Raw genomic sequence first — 15,768 nt, 5'->3', positions numbered from 1 at the left:
GGGAGGCTTGGGCGAGTAGCTGTGGGGGGGGGCGGAGCTGTTGGCCGGGGTTGGAGTTGCCAGGAGGAAGGCATGGCAAGCCATTGAGAAATGCTTATTGAAATTTTCGGTTATCATGGATTTATCGGTGGTGACCGTGTTACCTAGCCTCAGTGCAGTGGGCAGCTGGGAGGAGGTGCTCTTGTTCTCCATGGACTTTACAGTGTCCCAGAACTTTTTGTAGTTAGAGCTACAGGATGCAAATTTCTGCTTGAAAAAGCTAGCCTTTGCTTTCCTGACTGACTGTGTGTATTGGTTCCTGACTTCCCTGAACAGTTGCATATCACGCGGACTATTCGAAGCTATTGCAGTCCGCCACAGGATGTTTTTGTGCTGGTCAAGGGCAGTCAGGTCTGGAGTGAACCAAGGGCTATATCTGTTCTTAGTTCTGCATTTTTTGAACAGTGCATGCTTATCTAAGATGGTGAGGAAATTACTTTTAAAGAATGACCAGGCATCCTCGACTGACGGGATGAGGTCAATATCCTTCCAGGATACCCGGGCCAGATCGATTAGAAAGGCCTGCTCACAGAAGTGTTTTAGGGAGCGTTTGACAGTGATGAGGGGTGGTCGTTTGACCGCGGACCCATAGCGGATACAGGCAATGAGGCAGTGATCGCTGAGATCCTGATTGAAAACAGCGGAGGTGTATTTGGAGGGCAAGTTGGTCAGGATAACATCTATGATGGTGCCCATGTTTACGGATTTGGGGTTGTACCTGGTGGGTTCCTTGATGATTTGTGTGAGATTGAGGGCATCTAGCTTAAATTGTAGGACTGCCGGGGTGTTAAGCATATCCCAGTTTAGGTCACCTAACAGAACGAACTCTGAGGCTAGATGGGGGGCGATAAATTCACAAATGGTGTCCAGGGCATAGCTGGGAGCGGAGGGGGGTCGATAGCAGGCGGCAACAGTGAGAGACTTATTTCTGGAGAGATTAGTTTTTAAAATTAGAAGTTCGAACTGTTTGGGTATAGACCTGGAAAGTATGACAGAACTTTGCAAGCTATCTCTGCAGTAGATTGCAACTCCTCCCCCTTTGGCAGTTCTATCTTGACGAAAAATGTTATAGTTGAGTATGGAAATCTCAACATTTTTGGTGGCCTTCCTAAGCCAGGATTCAGACACGGCAAGGACATCAGGGTTGGCGGAGTGTGCTAAAGCAGTGAGTAAAACAAACTTAGGGAGGAGGCCTAGAGCGTTGGGGACAAAGAATAAAAGGAGCGGATTTCTGGGCGTGGTAAAATAGATTCAGGGCATAATGTGCAGACAGGGGTATGGTGGGGTGCGGGTACAGCGGAGGTAAGCCCAGGCACTGAGTGATGATAAGAGAGGTTGTATCTCTGGACATGCTGGTTATAATGGGTGAGGTCATCGCATGTGTGGGAGGTGGGAAAAAGGAGGTAACAGAGGTATGATGAGTGGAACTAGGGGCTCCATTGTAAACTAAAACAATAACTAACCTAAGCAACAGTATACAAGGCATATTGACATTTGAGAGTGACATACAGCGAGGCATAAAGTAATCACAGGTGTTGATTGGGAGAGCTAGCTAGGCAACAACGGGTGAGACAACAGCTGATCAGCTAAAACAACAACAACAACAGGTAAAATGGCGATGACTGGACAGAGAGGGTCGGTTAACTACACACACAGCCTGAGTTCGCGGCTGGGGCCGACACTCGGTTGCAGCGGTGATCCGGTGCCAAGGTCCAGAGCTTATGGCAAGGATCCGGTGGAGTAGTGGGTTCTAGCCGTGTTTGGGTGGGGTTGGGGTGAACAACTGAGTAGGCCGGGAGGTGGGCCTCAGGGATAGCTTCGGTACTGGGTAACTCGGAGGGTGCTAGCTAGCTGTGAAGATCAGGAGTAATGGTCCTGGGATTCCGGCAGGAATCCGGCGTTGTAGTGGAGAGACAGTCCGATACTGGTAGGCTGGCGAGTATTATCCAAGCTAAAAAAAAGGGCTGGTATCTGTGCAGAAGGTAAAGGACGCTAGCAGTGGCTAACAATGACTAAATAGCTTGTAGCTAAATTAGCTGGTTAGCTTCTGATGGCTAGGTGGCTCTTGCTATAAGGTCTAAAAATTAAAAATAATAGCAGTTCTGTATCACATTGTGTGAGGCAGGTTACCGGAAGGTATAATTGAGTTAAAATGGAAAGAGATTGAAAATAGAAATATATACAAAAAAGGACAAAAAATAGAAAAGTACACGAGAGGACGAACAAAACACGTCTGCACTGCTACGCCATCTTGGGAGTCAATGACCTGTTTAGAAGTGAGATTCAGATGCCACGTTTATACCTGTTTTGTCCTGATTGTGTCCACATCCTGATTGTGCCCAGATTTGTAGATCAGTGGTCACCAACAGGTCGATCGCGATTGACTGGTCAATCTCCAAGGCATTTCCAGTTGATCACCAAACATTTCTGTAAAATATCCAACGATAAAGCCTTGTGTTCCTATTTTTTTTATTCATCTTGCGCAGTTGATGAATAGCTGCCCTTCGCGTCAGGTAGGCGAAGTGTTCCAATTTCAAACCATTTTATGTGTCTGAATGTACAAATTCTGCCTTCCCTGCAAGCCTGGAGAGCAAATCAAGTGCACTATTGGCCTACTGCTGGCCAATCGGATGGCTCAGATTACCGTGTCTGCAGTAAAGTATCAGGCATAAAAGAAAGTTACAGCAAAGTTGAGATTTCTAAACTTTTAAAACCATGACTAGAGAGAGACTGTCAGTTTAAAACCATGATTAGAGAGAGACTGTCAGTTTAAAACCATGACTAGAGAGAGACTGTCAGTTTAAAACCATGACTAGAGAGAGACTGTCAGTTTAAAACCATGACTAGAGTGAGACTGTCAGTTTAAAACCATGATTAGAGAGAGTCTGTCAGTTTAAAACCATGACTAGAGAGAGACAGTCAGTTTAAAACCATGACTAGAGTGAGACTGTCAGTTTAAAACCATGATTAGAGAGAGTCTGTCAGTTTAAAACCATGACTAGAGAGAGACTGTCAGTTTAAAACCATGACTAGAGAGAGACTGTCAGTTTAAAACCATGACTAGAGAGAGACTGTCAATGAATACAGCAAAGAGTGACTATTTTTATGAGTTCATGTTTAAGTTCTTAACCAGCACTGTCATATTCAATACTTTTATAAGCCATAAAATGTTCGTTCTTTGTACTTCCACTCGCGCTACAACCAGCACTGCAGCTGTAATGAATGAGTAGGAACGTGTATCGATAGGGCTTGTATTGTTATTATTAGCGGCTTGGGTCCTTTTTAATATTGAGGAATATTTATTTAACTTTCTGTTCATAGAAGTAACAACATGAATTTGTGCATGAGGCAGAAATGAGCGACTCGAGTTTCACCAGCTGGAAGACAGTGTCCCTTTTTGGTCAGTGTCAGTGGAGGAACTAATCACACTGCCATTTTCAAAGCAACTAGCATGCATCACAAATACCCAAAACACAGCTAAATGCAGCACTAACCTTTGACAATCTTCATCAGATGACACTCCTAGGACATCATGTTACACAATACATGCATTTTTTGTTCGATAAAGTTCATATTTATATATAAAAACAGCATTTTACATCGGCGCGTGACGTTCAGAAAATATTTTCCCTCAAATGCTTCCGGTGGATCAGCGCTACAATTTACAAAATTACTATTCGAAAACATTGTTAAAATGTAATATTGTCATTCAAAGAATTATAGATTAACATCTCGTGAATGCAACCGCATTGCCAGATTTAAAAATAACTTTACTGGGAAATCACACTTTGCAATAAACGAGGTGCTATGCATGGAATCTTCTCAGGTTTTTGCCTGCCATACGAGTTCTGTTATACTCACAGACACCATTCAAACAGTTTTAGAAACTTTAGAGTGTTTTCTATCCACATCTACTAATTATATGCATATTCTAGTTACTGGGCAGGAGTAGTAACCAGATTAAATCGGGTACGTTTTTTATCCGGCCGTGCAAATACTGCCCCCTAGCCCCAATAGCTTAAATGTTGCATAGGATGATTACATTTTTTAAGTCATGTTAAATCTGAGTGGTAGATCCCGGCTTGCATTTTGACTCAGAAAGTGATCCTGACTCAGAAAAGGTTGGTGACCACTGATGTACATGATCAAAAAATGCATTGTGATTGGATTGTGATCAGATTTTCCTGCCCACCTCCGGAGGTAGTCAGGCACGCATTGTGTCTGGATATCTCACAAGTGTAAACGGATCTGGACAGTGAAACCATTTAATTCATAATTATCCCGCATTCTAATATCATTGACAGGTGGTAACATTGATTTATGACATCAATATATGGCATAAAATAAATAAATACATTTTATTTTGAAAGAATATCCGTCAAATAATTTACATACAGGGAGGGACCAGGAAATCTGGTCACAATGTGGACACAGTGGACATGAGTGCGTGCGTCAACGTGTATGTGTTTTGGAGAAGCAAAGAGCAGCTCCTTGTCTTGCCCAAGCTGGACAGGGACATAGAAAACTGGCACAGGGCTAAAGCAGAAAAGTGCTAGAGTATGAAGGAGGGAGAAGGTGGGGGAGGAGACAGAGAGATGAGAGACAAAGCAAGAGGGACAGATAGGGAGAGAGAAAATATAGGGACTCAGAGAAAGCGAGAAAAAGAGACTGTAAGCAAGAAAGGGAATAGACAGAGGGCAGAGAGGGAGGAAAAAATGTCAGAGAGGAGAAATGGATGACCCATGAGACTTCAGACTCATGTTACAGTCTTTGTCGTTTCTTCTTCAGTAGCAGCTTAAGCGCCCCCGCCTCTCTTTACAACACTGAACCAGACATAAACCCATCATACACTCTGTCTGCCTAAAGCCTACAGTAGCTGCGTTCCTTCACCAGGCACTCCTTGTTCCCCCACACACAAACTCATAGCAATTAGTCCACAAAAGAAGGATGTGCAATCAGAGGTTTTAGACCATTCCCCCTGCTGTTCTGTTTCTTTCTGCTGGCTTACCGACCTCCTTCGTAGCAGCCCCCTTACCATGCAGATCAACCTGTTCTCATAGAATAGATGTAACATAGTAAATGTAAATCCGGCACACTCAAATTAGCAGGATATGTTATATACTGCTCAAAAAAATAAAGGCAACACTTAAACAATACAATGTAACTCCAAGTCAATCACACTTCTGTGAAATCAAACTGTCCACTTAGGAAGCAACACTGATTGACAATACATTTCACATGCTGTTGTGCAAATGGAATAGACAACAGGTGGAAATTATAGGCAATTAGCAAGACACCCCCAATAAAGGAGTGGTTCTGCAGGTGGTAACCACAGACCACTTCTCAGTTCCTATGCTTCCTGGCTGATGTTTTGGTCACTTTTGAATGCTGGCGGTGCTTTCACTCTAGTGGTAGCATGAGACGGAGTCTACAACCCACACAAGTGGCTCAGGTAGTGCAGCTCATCCAGGATGGCACATCAATGCGAGCTGTGGCAAGAAGGTTTGCTGTGTCTGTCAGCGTAGTGTCCAGAGCATGGAGGCGCTACCAGGAGACAGGCCAGTACATCAGGAGACGTGGAGGAGGCCGTAGGAGGGCAACAACCCAGCAGCAGGACCACTACCTCCGCCTTTGTGCAAGGAGGAGCAGGAGGAGCACTGCCAGAGCCCTGCAAAATGACCTCCAGCAGGCCACAAATGTGCATGTGTCTGCTCAAACGGTCAGAAACAGACTCCATGAGGGTGGTATGAGGGCCCGACGTCCACAGGTGGGGGTTGTGCTTACAGCCCAACACCGTGCAGGACGTTTGGCATTTGCCAAAGAACACCAAGATTGGCAAATTCGCCACTGGCGCCCTGTGCTCTTCACAGATGAAAGCAGGTTCACACTGAGCACATGTGACAGACGTGACAGTCTGGAGACGCTGTGGAGAACGTTCTGCTGCCTGTAACATCCTCCAGCATGACCGGTTTGGCGGTGGGTCAGTCATGGTGTGGGGTGGCATTTCTTTGGGGGGCCGCACAGCCCTCCATGTGCTCTCCAGAGGTAGCCTGACTGCCATTAGGTACCGAGATGAGATCCTCAGACCCCTTGTGAGACCATATGCTGGTGCGGTTGGCCCTGTGTTCCTCCTAATGCAAGACAATGCTAGACCTCATGTGGCTGGAGTGTGTCAGCAGTTCCTGCAAGAGGAAGGCATTGATGCTATGGACTGGCCCGCCCGTTCCCCAGACCTGAATCCAATTGAGCACATCTGGGACATCATGTCTCGCTCCATCCACCAACGCCACGTTGCACCACAGACTGTCCAGGAGTTGGCGGATGCTTTAGTCCAGGTCTGGAAGGAGATCCCTCAGGAGACCATCCGCCACCTCATCAGGAGTATGCCCAGGCATTGTAGGGAGTTCATACAGGCACGTGGAGGCCACACACACTACTGAGCCTCATTTTGACTTGTTTTAAGGACATTACATCAAAGTTGGATCAGCCTGTAGTGTGGTTTTCCACTTTAAGTTTGAGTGTGACTCCAAATCCCGACCTCCATGGGTTGATAAATTGGATTTCCATTGATTATTTTTGTGTGATTTTGTTGTCAGCACATTCAACTATGTAAAGAAAAAAGTATTTAATAAGATTATTTCTTTCATTCAGATCTAGGATGTGTTATTTTAGTGTTCCCTTTATTTTTTTGAGCAGTGTATTTGGTATGGTTACATAAGACAGATGGTTACTTATGGCAAAACAAAATTAGGGTGATTGGTTGGGGTGGATGGGTTGGCGTATAACGCGAACTTCTAGCAACCAAAAGTTTTAACCCTGACACCTAACCCTTAGCCTAACTAACGTTGCCACCTAGCTAGTATTCATAACATACCATAAGTTTTGCAAATTTGTAACATATCATACGAAATGGCTGATGGACATCCACAAATTAATACATACTATACAAAACGTAGCATCTAATACTAAATGCAGTGTCTTGGATTTACGTACAGAATATTACGAAATGCTCTGAGACCTGGTTGTGCAGATAGAAGGCTCCTGGAGGTTTTCTACAGCTTCAGTAGAACAGCAAAGCGTGGGGGATTTCTGGACACAGCAGCTTACGCTCCAGGAGAAAGAGCATTCTGCTCCGTAAGTACACTGCACCATGAAATGAGATTCAGTGTTGTGGCAGATGAGCAAAGAGCAGAGAGGATTCTTGCTGTGGTACCATATCACAAGAGTGTTGAGAAGTAATCTTCTGATGAGGAGCTCTGTTGTATATATGAACAGAGGTCGAATAGGGCCCATTCCAATAACACTCACTGAGCACTTCACTTCTTTACTTTCTTCACTTGAACTACTGATCTATCTAATGGAGTTTTATTTCAGTTCTCTGTTCCTCTCAGAAGCTACAGATGTCTCGTAGAGCGACGACAGCACCTGCCCCCCCTTCTGTCCACCACCTTTGCTCTCTGTCCAACTCAATCAACACTGTGAAGTGTCTTAATCAACATTGTTGATCAAAGCCACGCAAGATCAGTTTTTACATCAAAAAGTCAGGTTTCTGATGCAAGAATCTGAATGTATGAGAATCAAACTGTTCAAAGATAATAACTTTGCAAGCTTTCCTGCTTTGACTAGATGACAAAGAAAAGCGCAATAAGCCATCAATTTGTTTAAAGGAGATTTATAGCATCAACTGTGTGTGCGTGCATGCATGCCTGTCTGCTACTAACCATGTTCAGGGTATAGTTTGATCAATGCAATAGTCAGACAATAGATAAAAGGCAGTGATTTTAAAACTTCTCCAAAGATTTCATTTGACCCAAACTTCATTCCGGTACCCCCTTAGATTCTTCTGTGTCTTGGTCGGGGCTGTCGTAACCTAGGTAACTGGCAATAGGGAAGTGGGCCCAGTAGGTTCTGGCCAGGTCCTGGATCCGGTCGTAACCAGCCTGGGCAGTCAGCTCCTGCAACCAGCCTGTGAAGTCTGATGACCACAGGGCCCAGTTGGGCATTTCACGTTTTTCCCTGCCTAGGGACAAAATCAATCAATAAATCAAATGTTTTTTTTTTTTAACCTTTATTTAATTAGGCAAGTCAGTTAAGAACAAATTCTTATTTTCAATGACGGCCTAGGAACAGTGGGTTATAACTGCCTTGTTCAGGGGCAGAACAACAGATTTTTACCTTGTCAGCTTGGGGATTCAATCTTGCAACCTTTCGGTTACTAGTCCAGCGCTCTAACCACTAGGCTACCCTGCCGCCCCAGGGTAGCCTAGTGATTACCCTGCCGCCCCAGGGTAGCCTAGTGATTACCCTGCCGCCCCAGGGTAGCCTAGTGATTACCCTGCCGCCCCAGGGTAGCCTAGTGATTACCCTGCCGCCCCAGGGTAGCCTAGTGATTACCCTGCCGCCCCAGGGTAGCCTAGTGATTACCCTGCCGCCCCAGGGTAGCCTAGTGATTACCCTGCCGCCCCAGGGTAGCCTAGTGATTACCCTGCCACCCCAGGGTAGCCTAGTGATTACCCTGCCGCCCCAGGGTAGCCTAGTGATTACCCTGCCGCCCCAGGGTAGCCTAGTGATTACCCTGCCGCCCCAGGGTAGCCTAGTGATTACCCTGCCCTCCCAGGGTAGCCTAGTGATTACCCTGCCGCCCTATAATAAAACATATTCATCCATCCTTCTTTCTTGGCTCACCTTTGCCTTCCTTTGTGGCAGTCTCCGTCTCTTCTGCTCCTGGTTAAGACACAGTGAAGGGAAACAGATAGAGTCAGACCAAAGTCTAGGACTTTAGAACAGTATGGGTGCATTTACACAGCCAGCCCAATTCTGGTCTTTTGACCAATCAGTTCCTTTGTTAATAACTGGGCAGAAGATCAGAACTGGGTTGCCTGTGAAAAACACATTTACATTTGAGTCATTTAGCAGATGCTCTTATCCAGAGCGACTTACAGTAGTGAATGCATACATTTCATACATTTAATTTCATGCATTTATTTTTGTTTTCTTTTTTGTACTTACCCCCGTGGGAATCGAACCCACAACCCTGGCGTTGCAAACACCATGCTCTACCAACTGAGCCACAGGGAAGACAGTCTATGAGTGGTATACTCAAAGGTGTTCACCTACCTGTGAAACTGAGGAATCCCAGGAGTATGAAGCAGACCAACATTGAGACACGCAGACGATGCATGCTGTCAGACAAGGCTATCCAGAGAAAGACAGAGGGACACAGAAACACTATTCAGTCGAACTGAATAGGCAGAGAGGCCAGGAGACACAGAAAAAACACATGCAGGCAGATACAGTAGCAAGAAAAAACGCTCAGTGTACCTTGAACTATCAAGGACTAATTTCCTCAAACCACCCAGAGAAAATAGAATGTGGAAGAAAGGTAAAGGCAGAAATGAATACAAAGGGAAAATACCTGTCTATTGTGCTTCCAATATTGTTACCAAGCCAACAAGTGCTCGAGGGCTAGATTCAATCTGTAGCGCAGAAGACCCACGTTGTTGCGCAATTTAAATGGAAAGGTAATTTCCCATTGAGCCGACATATGCAGCGTCTACCGTGAATGCGGTCCCACGAACGCGGGAACATTGCCTTCAGGAATGGCCTTTTCCTCTTTATTCAGATTACAACCTCTCACTTTTGCTTATTTGAAAATGAAATCTCCAAAATATCGCTATTTTTAAAACAAGCCATAGAAAATTGGTTGCAATTTCAGTTTAATCCACCAGAAAAGACAGAACAAATATTACAACAAATATTATGGTCAAACTCAAATATACTAATTGATAAAAAAAACTATTATTTTTGGAGAGAAAAACAAACAAATGATATATTCTTTGTAAATGATATCATAAATAGGAATGGTGGAGTTATGTCACACATGCAGCTAACACAAATATATGGAAATGTCTGCTCTACCCAAAATTACAACCAACTGATTGCAGCATTACAGCAAAAATAGAATAAGTAATTGGAAAAGGTAAGAAACTTGTCTGTCGGCCCTGCATTAAAGGCCAAAATTGGTTCAAGAAAATTGTGATAAATAAAAAAGTATACCAATTTCATTTAAGGACCAAAAAATTGACAGCTGTGACATACAAAATAATTGGGAAGAGATTTCCGATGTACCAATTCCATTGCACATGGTTTATGAACTGATACACAAAACGACGCTGGATTCAAAACTTTGTTTTTCTATTTAAATTATTAAACAACATTCTTTCAACCAATAGGATGTCATATATATGGGGGACACAACCATCCCAGCTCTGCAGAGTTTGCTGCGAAGAGACAGAATCATTAGATCATTTATATTGATACTGTCCATATGTAGCTTGTTTTCGGAATGGCTGAAGAATTGCAACATTTACCTGGAGATAACTCTGCAAATAGCACTGCTGGGTGATCGGAAAAGTCATAGTCAATCGATCAACAATATAATAATACTGTTGATAATAAAAATGTTTACCTTTAATTTACAATTTGTAGAAACTATGAGAATAGAAAGGTTCAGAACTTCTGTGAAACATCACAGCACAGTTAAAAAATATATGGATGGTCTTTAGAAATAGGATGGGATGGGTTAAGGGTAGCAGAAGGATGGGACTAAAAACGAACAAAAGATAACTAATGTAAAATGCACTGTGTCTGTAAAATGTATATAGTATGTATAAGCTGGAAGTAAAAGCCTAAGTTTGAGTTTGAGTTTATTTTATTTTTACAGGGACAGTGCACATTAATCAACGTTTCTGATCCACACCTTAGAAAAAAATATTTAAAAAATGATACAAACATGCAGTATCCGCAAACGCAGGAACATTGCCTTTAAATCTAAATTGCGCTACAGCGTAAATCTTCCGCACTATGGATTGAATCTAAGCCCTAGTCTAGAGTACACTACCTAACCAACCAATGTAGAGAAAAAAAAAATTGTACTAAAAATATTAAATATCAGGTAGAAAACCTTACCTGATTGAGATCACTGAGCCAAGGAGTTTGACCGTATTTGACCACAGTAAACTACAGCTACCTTATCCTCTATGATTGTACTGTGGTCTGTACCCGTTGAACGGTCCCTGTCCTGTGCTCTGGGGTTGCTGTCCATCTTCAGGTGAGGAGGAGACAGAAGAAGGGCAGACATATTTGTTTTTCACACTTCCTCTCTGTATGTCTGACCTCCACCACAACATACGTCACTAGATCTCTCTCTCACACACAGTGATCTGTGATACAAACTCTTTATAACCTGACTCTAGGCATAATGCTGACAACACTGAATTTGCAGCGTTAGTTAGGTAGACTACAGCATCAACCATGCATTACTATAAATGCTGACCAAACTGTGGTTTACCGTCAAGGAAATCTATCGTGAAGAATAAACATTTGGCACTGAGCATCAAATACAGTGTACCACCTCAGGGTTAAACATATCTGTTTGGAAAAAACAGGAAGGGAGATGGAGAGAGGAAGAAAAAAGGGATCAAAATATAGACAGGCGGAAAATGCAGCCAGGGGGGAAATTGAGACAAATATGATAGTGAGAGAGACAGAGAGAGAGAGCTGTGAGAGATCGGTACACAGCCAGTGCAGAACTCTTCACACTTTGTATCCAGACAGCAGCCGGCTGCAGTATTTTAATATTTAACACATTTATTGTGGGGAAAGAGAAAGAGCCACAGAGTGGATGAGACACAGAAACCAGACAGACAAACAGAGACTGGCACAGGTCATGAGAGAGCATCCTGTCATTTCTCTCTTCCATCTGTTATTCTCTTTGGGGGAGGCTAGCACCAGGACGTAAGCCTGAGACTGTGACGGAGCTACTGTTCTGATGTTTAGACCAAGGTTGGGTAAACTTCCCCTGCCAGGGCTGGTGGGTTGCTGCCTTGAACTCCAGCCAAGCAGTACTAATCAAGCAGTACTAATCAAGCAGTACTAATGACGGTACTAATCAAGTCTTCATTCAAGGCTTTGAGTGCTTGGCTGGTGTTTAAATTGGTGTTCAATAACCATTTAATGTTTAATTGAACTGTTTATTCAGGCTTTGAGACACATGACAAGAGGTGTGTGTGTTTGTGACAAAGTAGAGAGAGAAAAAGAGAGCGAGAGAGTGTGTACTGTATGTGTGTAAAAGAGAGAGTGTGTATACTCGTATGTGCCTTCACAAACACAATGAGATGAAACAGCCTGGTCTCATAGACTAGACGTAATTAGATGTACCTAGACAAATTAGAGTGATATGTTACGGTTGGTATGGTTACATAAGACAGATGGTTACTTAAGGCAAAAACAAAAGTAGAGTGGTTTTTCGGGGTGGATGGATAAGCATTTAATGCGAATGTCTAGCAACCCAAAGGTTGTGTGTTCAAATCTCATCACGGACAACTATAGCTAATTAGCAACTTGCAATTACTTAGCATGTTAGCTAACCCTTCCCCTAACCTTAACCCTTTCAGCTAACCCTTCTCCTAACCTTAACCCCGTAGCCAAGCAAACGTTAGCCAGCTAGCTCATTTTAGCCACCTAGCTAGAAATCGTAACATATCATACTACATGTAGCAAATTCATAACATATTGTACGTTTTGAAATTCGTAACATATAATACAAATTGTAATTTGTAGCATATCATACGAGATGGGTGATGGACATCTACAAATGAATACATACAAAACGTAATATATCATGCGAATGGCTACATGACTGTTTTGCTAGCACAGACTGGAATATGTTCCGGGATTCCTCCGATGGCATTGATGTTTCGGGATTCTTCCGATGGCACTGAGGAGTACACCACATCAGTCATTGGCTTCATCAATCAGTGCATCGATGACGTCGTCCCCAGACTGACCGTATGTACATACCCCAACCAGAAAACATGGATTACAGGCAGCATCCACACTGAGATAAAGGCAAGAGCTGCCGCTTTCAAGGAGCGGGACTCTAACCCGGAAGCTCTAACCCACTATGCCCTCCGATGAACCATCAAATAGGCAAAGCGTCAATACAGGACTAAGATCGAATCGTACTACACCGGCTCTGATGCTCGTCGGATGTGGCAGGGCTTGCAAACCATTACAGACTACAAAGGGAAGCACAGCCGAGAGCTGCCCAGTGACACAAGCCTACCAGACGAGCTAAACTACTTCGATGCTTGCTTCAAGGCAAATAACACTGCAACCTGCATGAGAGCACCACCTGTTCCGGAAGACTGTGTGATCACGCTCTCCATAGACAATGTGAGTAAGACCTTTAAACAGGTCAACATTCACAAGGCCGCAGGGCCAGACGGATTACCAGGACATGTACTGCGAGCATGTGCTGACCAAGTGGCAAGTGTCTTCACTGACATTTTCAACCTCTCCCTGTCTGAGTCTGTAATACCAACATGTTTCAAGCAGACCACCATAGTGCCTGTGCCCAAGAACACTAAGGTAACCTGCCTAAATGACTACCGACCCGTAGCACTCACGTCTGTAGCCATGAAGTGCTTTGAAAGGCTGGTCATGGCTCACAACACCATCCTCCCAGAAACCCTAGACCAACTCCAATTTGCATACCGCCCCCAACAGATCCGCAGATGATGTAATCTCTATTGCCCTCCACACTGCCATTGCACTCCACACTGTCATTTCCCACCTGGACAAAAGGAACACCCACGTGAGAATGCTATTCATTGACTACAACTCAGTGTTCAACACCATAGTGCCATCAAAGCTCATCAATAAGCTAAGGACCCTGGGGCTAAACACCTCCCTTTGCAACTGGATCTTGGACATCTTGACGGGCCGCCCCCAGGTGGTAAGGGTAGGTAACAACACATCCGCCACGCTGATCCTCAACACAGGGGCCCCTCAGGGGTGCATGCTCAGTCCCCTCCTGTACTCCCTGTTCACTCATGACTGCACAGCCAGGCACGACTCCAACACTGTCATTAAATTTGCCGATGACACAACAGTGGTAGGCCTGATCACAGACAACGACTAGACAGCCTATATGGAGGAGGTCAGAGACCTGGTTGTGTGGTGCCAGGACAATAACCTCTCCCTCAACGTGATCAAGACAAAGGAGATGATTGTGGACTACTGGAAAAAGAGGACCGAGCGCGCCCCCATTCTCCTCGATGGGGCTGCAGTGGAGCAGGTTGAGAGCTTCGTGTTCCTTGGTGTCCACATCACCAACAAACTAACATGGTCAAAGCACACCAAGACAGTTCTGAAGAGGGCACAACAAAACCTATTCCTCCTCAGGAGACTGAAAAGAATTGGCATGGGTCCTCAGATCCTCAAAAGGTTCTACAGCTGCAACATCGAGAGCATCCTGACTGGTTGCATCACTGCCTGTTATGGCAACTGCTCGGCCTCCGACCGCAAGGCACTAGAGGGTAGTGCGAACAGCCCAGTACATCACTGGGGCCAAGCTTCCTGCCATCCAGGACCTCTATACCAGGCGGTGTCAGATGAAGGCATGGAAACCACGTGTTTGATGTATTTGAAACCATGTCACTCATTCTACTCCAGCCATTACCACTAGCCCGTCAGGGCCCGTATGGTTTGTGTGTGTCTAGCCCACTCCTCCTCACCTAATCTAATGTAGCAGGCGTAAAAAGATGTCTGAGTGGTTTCCACATCTGGTTTTCAGCGTAAAAGGAAGCTAGGTTGAAGATAGCTGTATCCTTGAAAACCAGATGAATCCGGTTGTTGGCATCTCTGCTAAGGGTGCTCCTCACCAGACAGACACGGTGTGATGTTTTGCCACTGGTCAATCAAAACGCTGAAGGATTTACTCAATGTAATGTGAACAGTGTGACTGGCCAAGCCATTCCCCGAGATAAAGCTGGAAGGACTAACACCCTCCCTTACTCAGCAGAGACCCTGCTCCACACTGCAGCAAAAACACTAGACTGCCCATTCCTCTCTGCCTCATAGTCACACACATCTCCACCGCTCACAGTAAACCACGTCTGTCATTAACTCCATTAGACAGGTCCTTACCAACAGATCACACATTCATCAGGGTTATCAAAGCTTGGCTGTCTCACAGAGTCTAGAGTATAGGACTTTCTGTCATTAATGTCCTTAGTGCTTTACCCTTCACCACCACCATCTTATCTAATGCATTGGCCATGTTTCTACACCAGCAGACATTAAGGTAGTAAAGTAAGATAATAGGGAAGTTTAGACATGTTACATAGGCAGACATTCACAGTGCATCTCTTTTAGCTAGAGGACCAGTGCCCTCTAAAGGAGATTCGGGGGTAGGGGACAATATATCCTATCTTCCGCTCTTATTTCCTGACTTCTACCATCTTCTCATCCAGACTCTTTTCTCTTCCCCTCTTTGTTCATCCTTCCTGCCATCCTCCTCTCTTCTTCTCTCATCCCCTTCCATCTCACCCACCCTCTACTTCCCTGCCCCCTATCAGCTCTCCTTTTACCATCCTCTCATCCTCTCCTCCCCTAGCTCACATCTCCTCATTCCATCATCCTCTCCCCCACTTTCTCTTAACAGAGGGATTTACCTGCTGTAGTGATACAGTTGTTACCAGAAATATTTTGAAAGAAAGCTACAATTTCACACCATGTTATTGACTACTAACACACCCTTAGGCCAAGATTCAATCAGATAAAGTGTTAACAGGCAGGATTAGGCCGCCGCCTATGGTTGCAGATTGACAAGGGCGTCATTTACTGAGCTAAACTGACCAAGATGCACCTCCAACAACACATAAA

At 44.5% G+C, this 15,768-nt stretch overlaps 1 protein-coding gene across 1 annotated transcript; it reads right to left on the bottom strand.

The window, feature by feature from the left end:
- Positions 1-7,695: 7,695 nt before the first annotated feature.
- Positions 7,696-11,149, bottom strand: LOC106586770 (otospiralin). The gene is made up of 4 exons (XM_014174377.3): positions 11,008-11,149; positions 9,157-9,234; positions 8,725-8,763; positions 7,696-8,059 (listed from the first exon to the last, which is right to left on the bottom strand). The coding sequence occupies exons 2-4, from the start codon at positions 9,218-9,220 to the stop codon at positions 7,857-7,859; spliced, it is 306 nt and encodes a 101-aa protein (XP_014029852.1). The 5' UTR covers positions 9,221-9,234; positions 11,008-11,149; the 3' UTR covers positions 7,696-7,856.
- Between the last annotated feature and the right edge of the window lie 4,619 nt (positions 11,150-15,768).

The sequence above is a fragment of the Salmo salar genome, chromosome 25 (genome assembly GCF_965601325.2).
Source record: "Salmo salar chromosome 25, fSalSal1, whole genome shotgun sequence".
Taxonomy (NCBI): Eukaryota; Metazoa; Chordata; class Actinopteri; order Salmoniformes; family Salmonidae; genus Salmo; species Salmo salar.
Note: the sequence above shows the minus strand (reverse complement) of the source record. Positions and strands in the feature narration are given on the sequence as shown.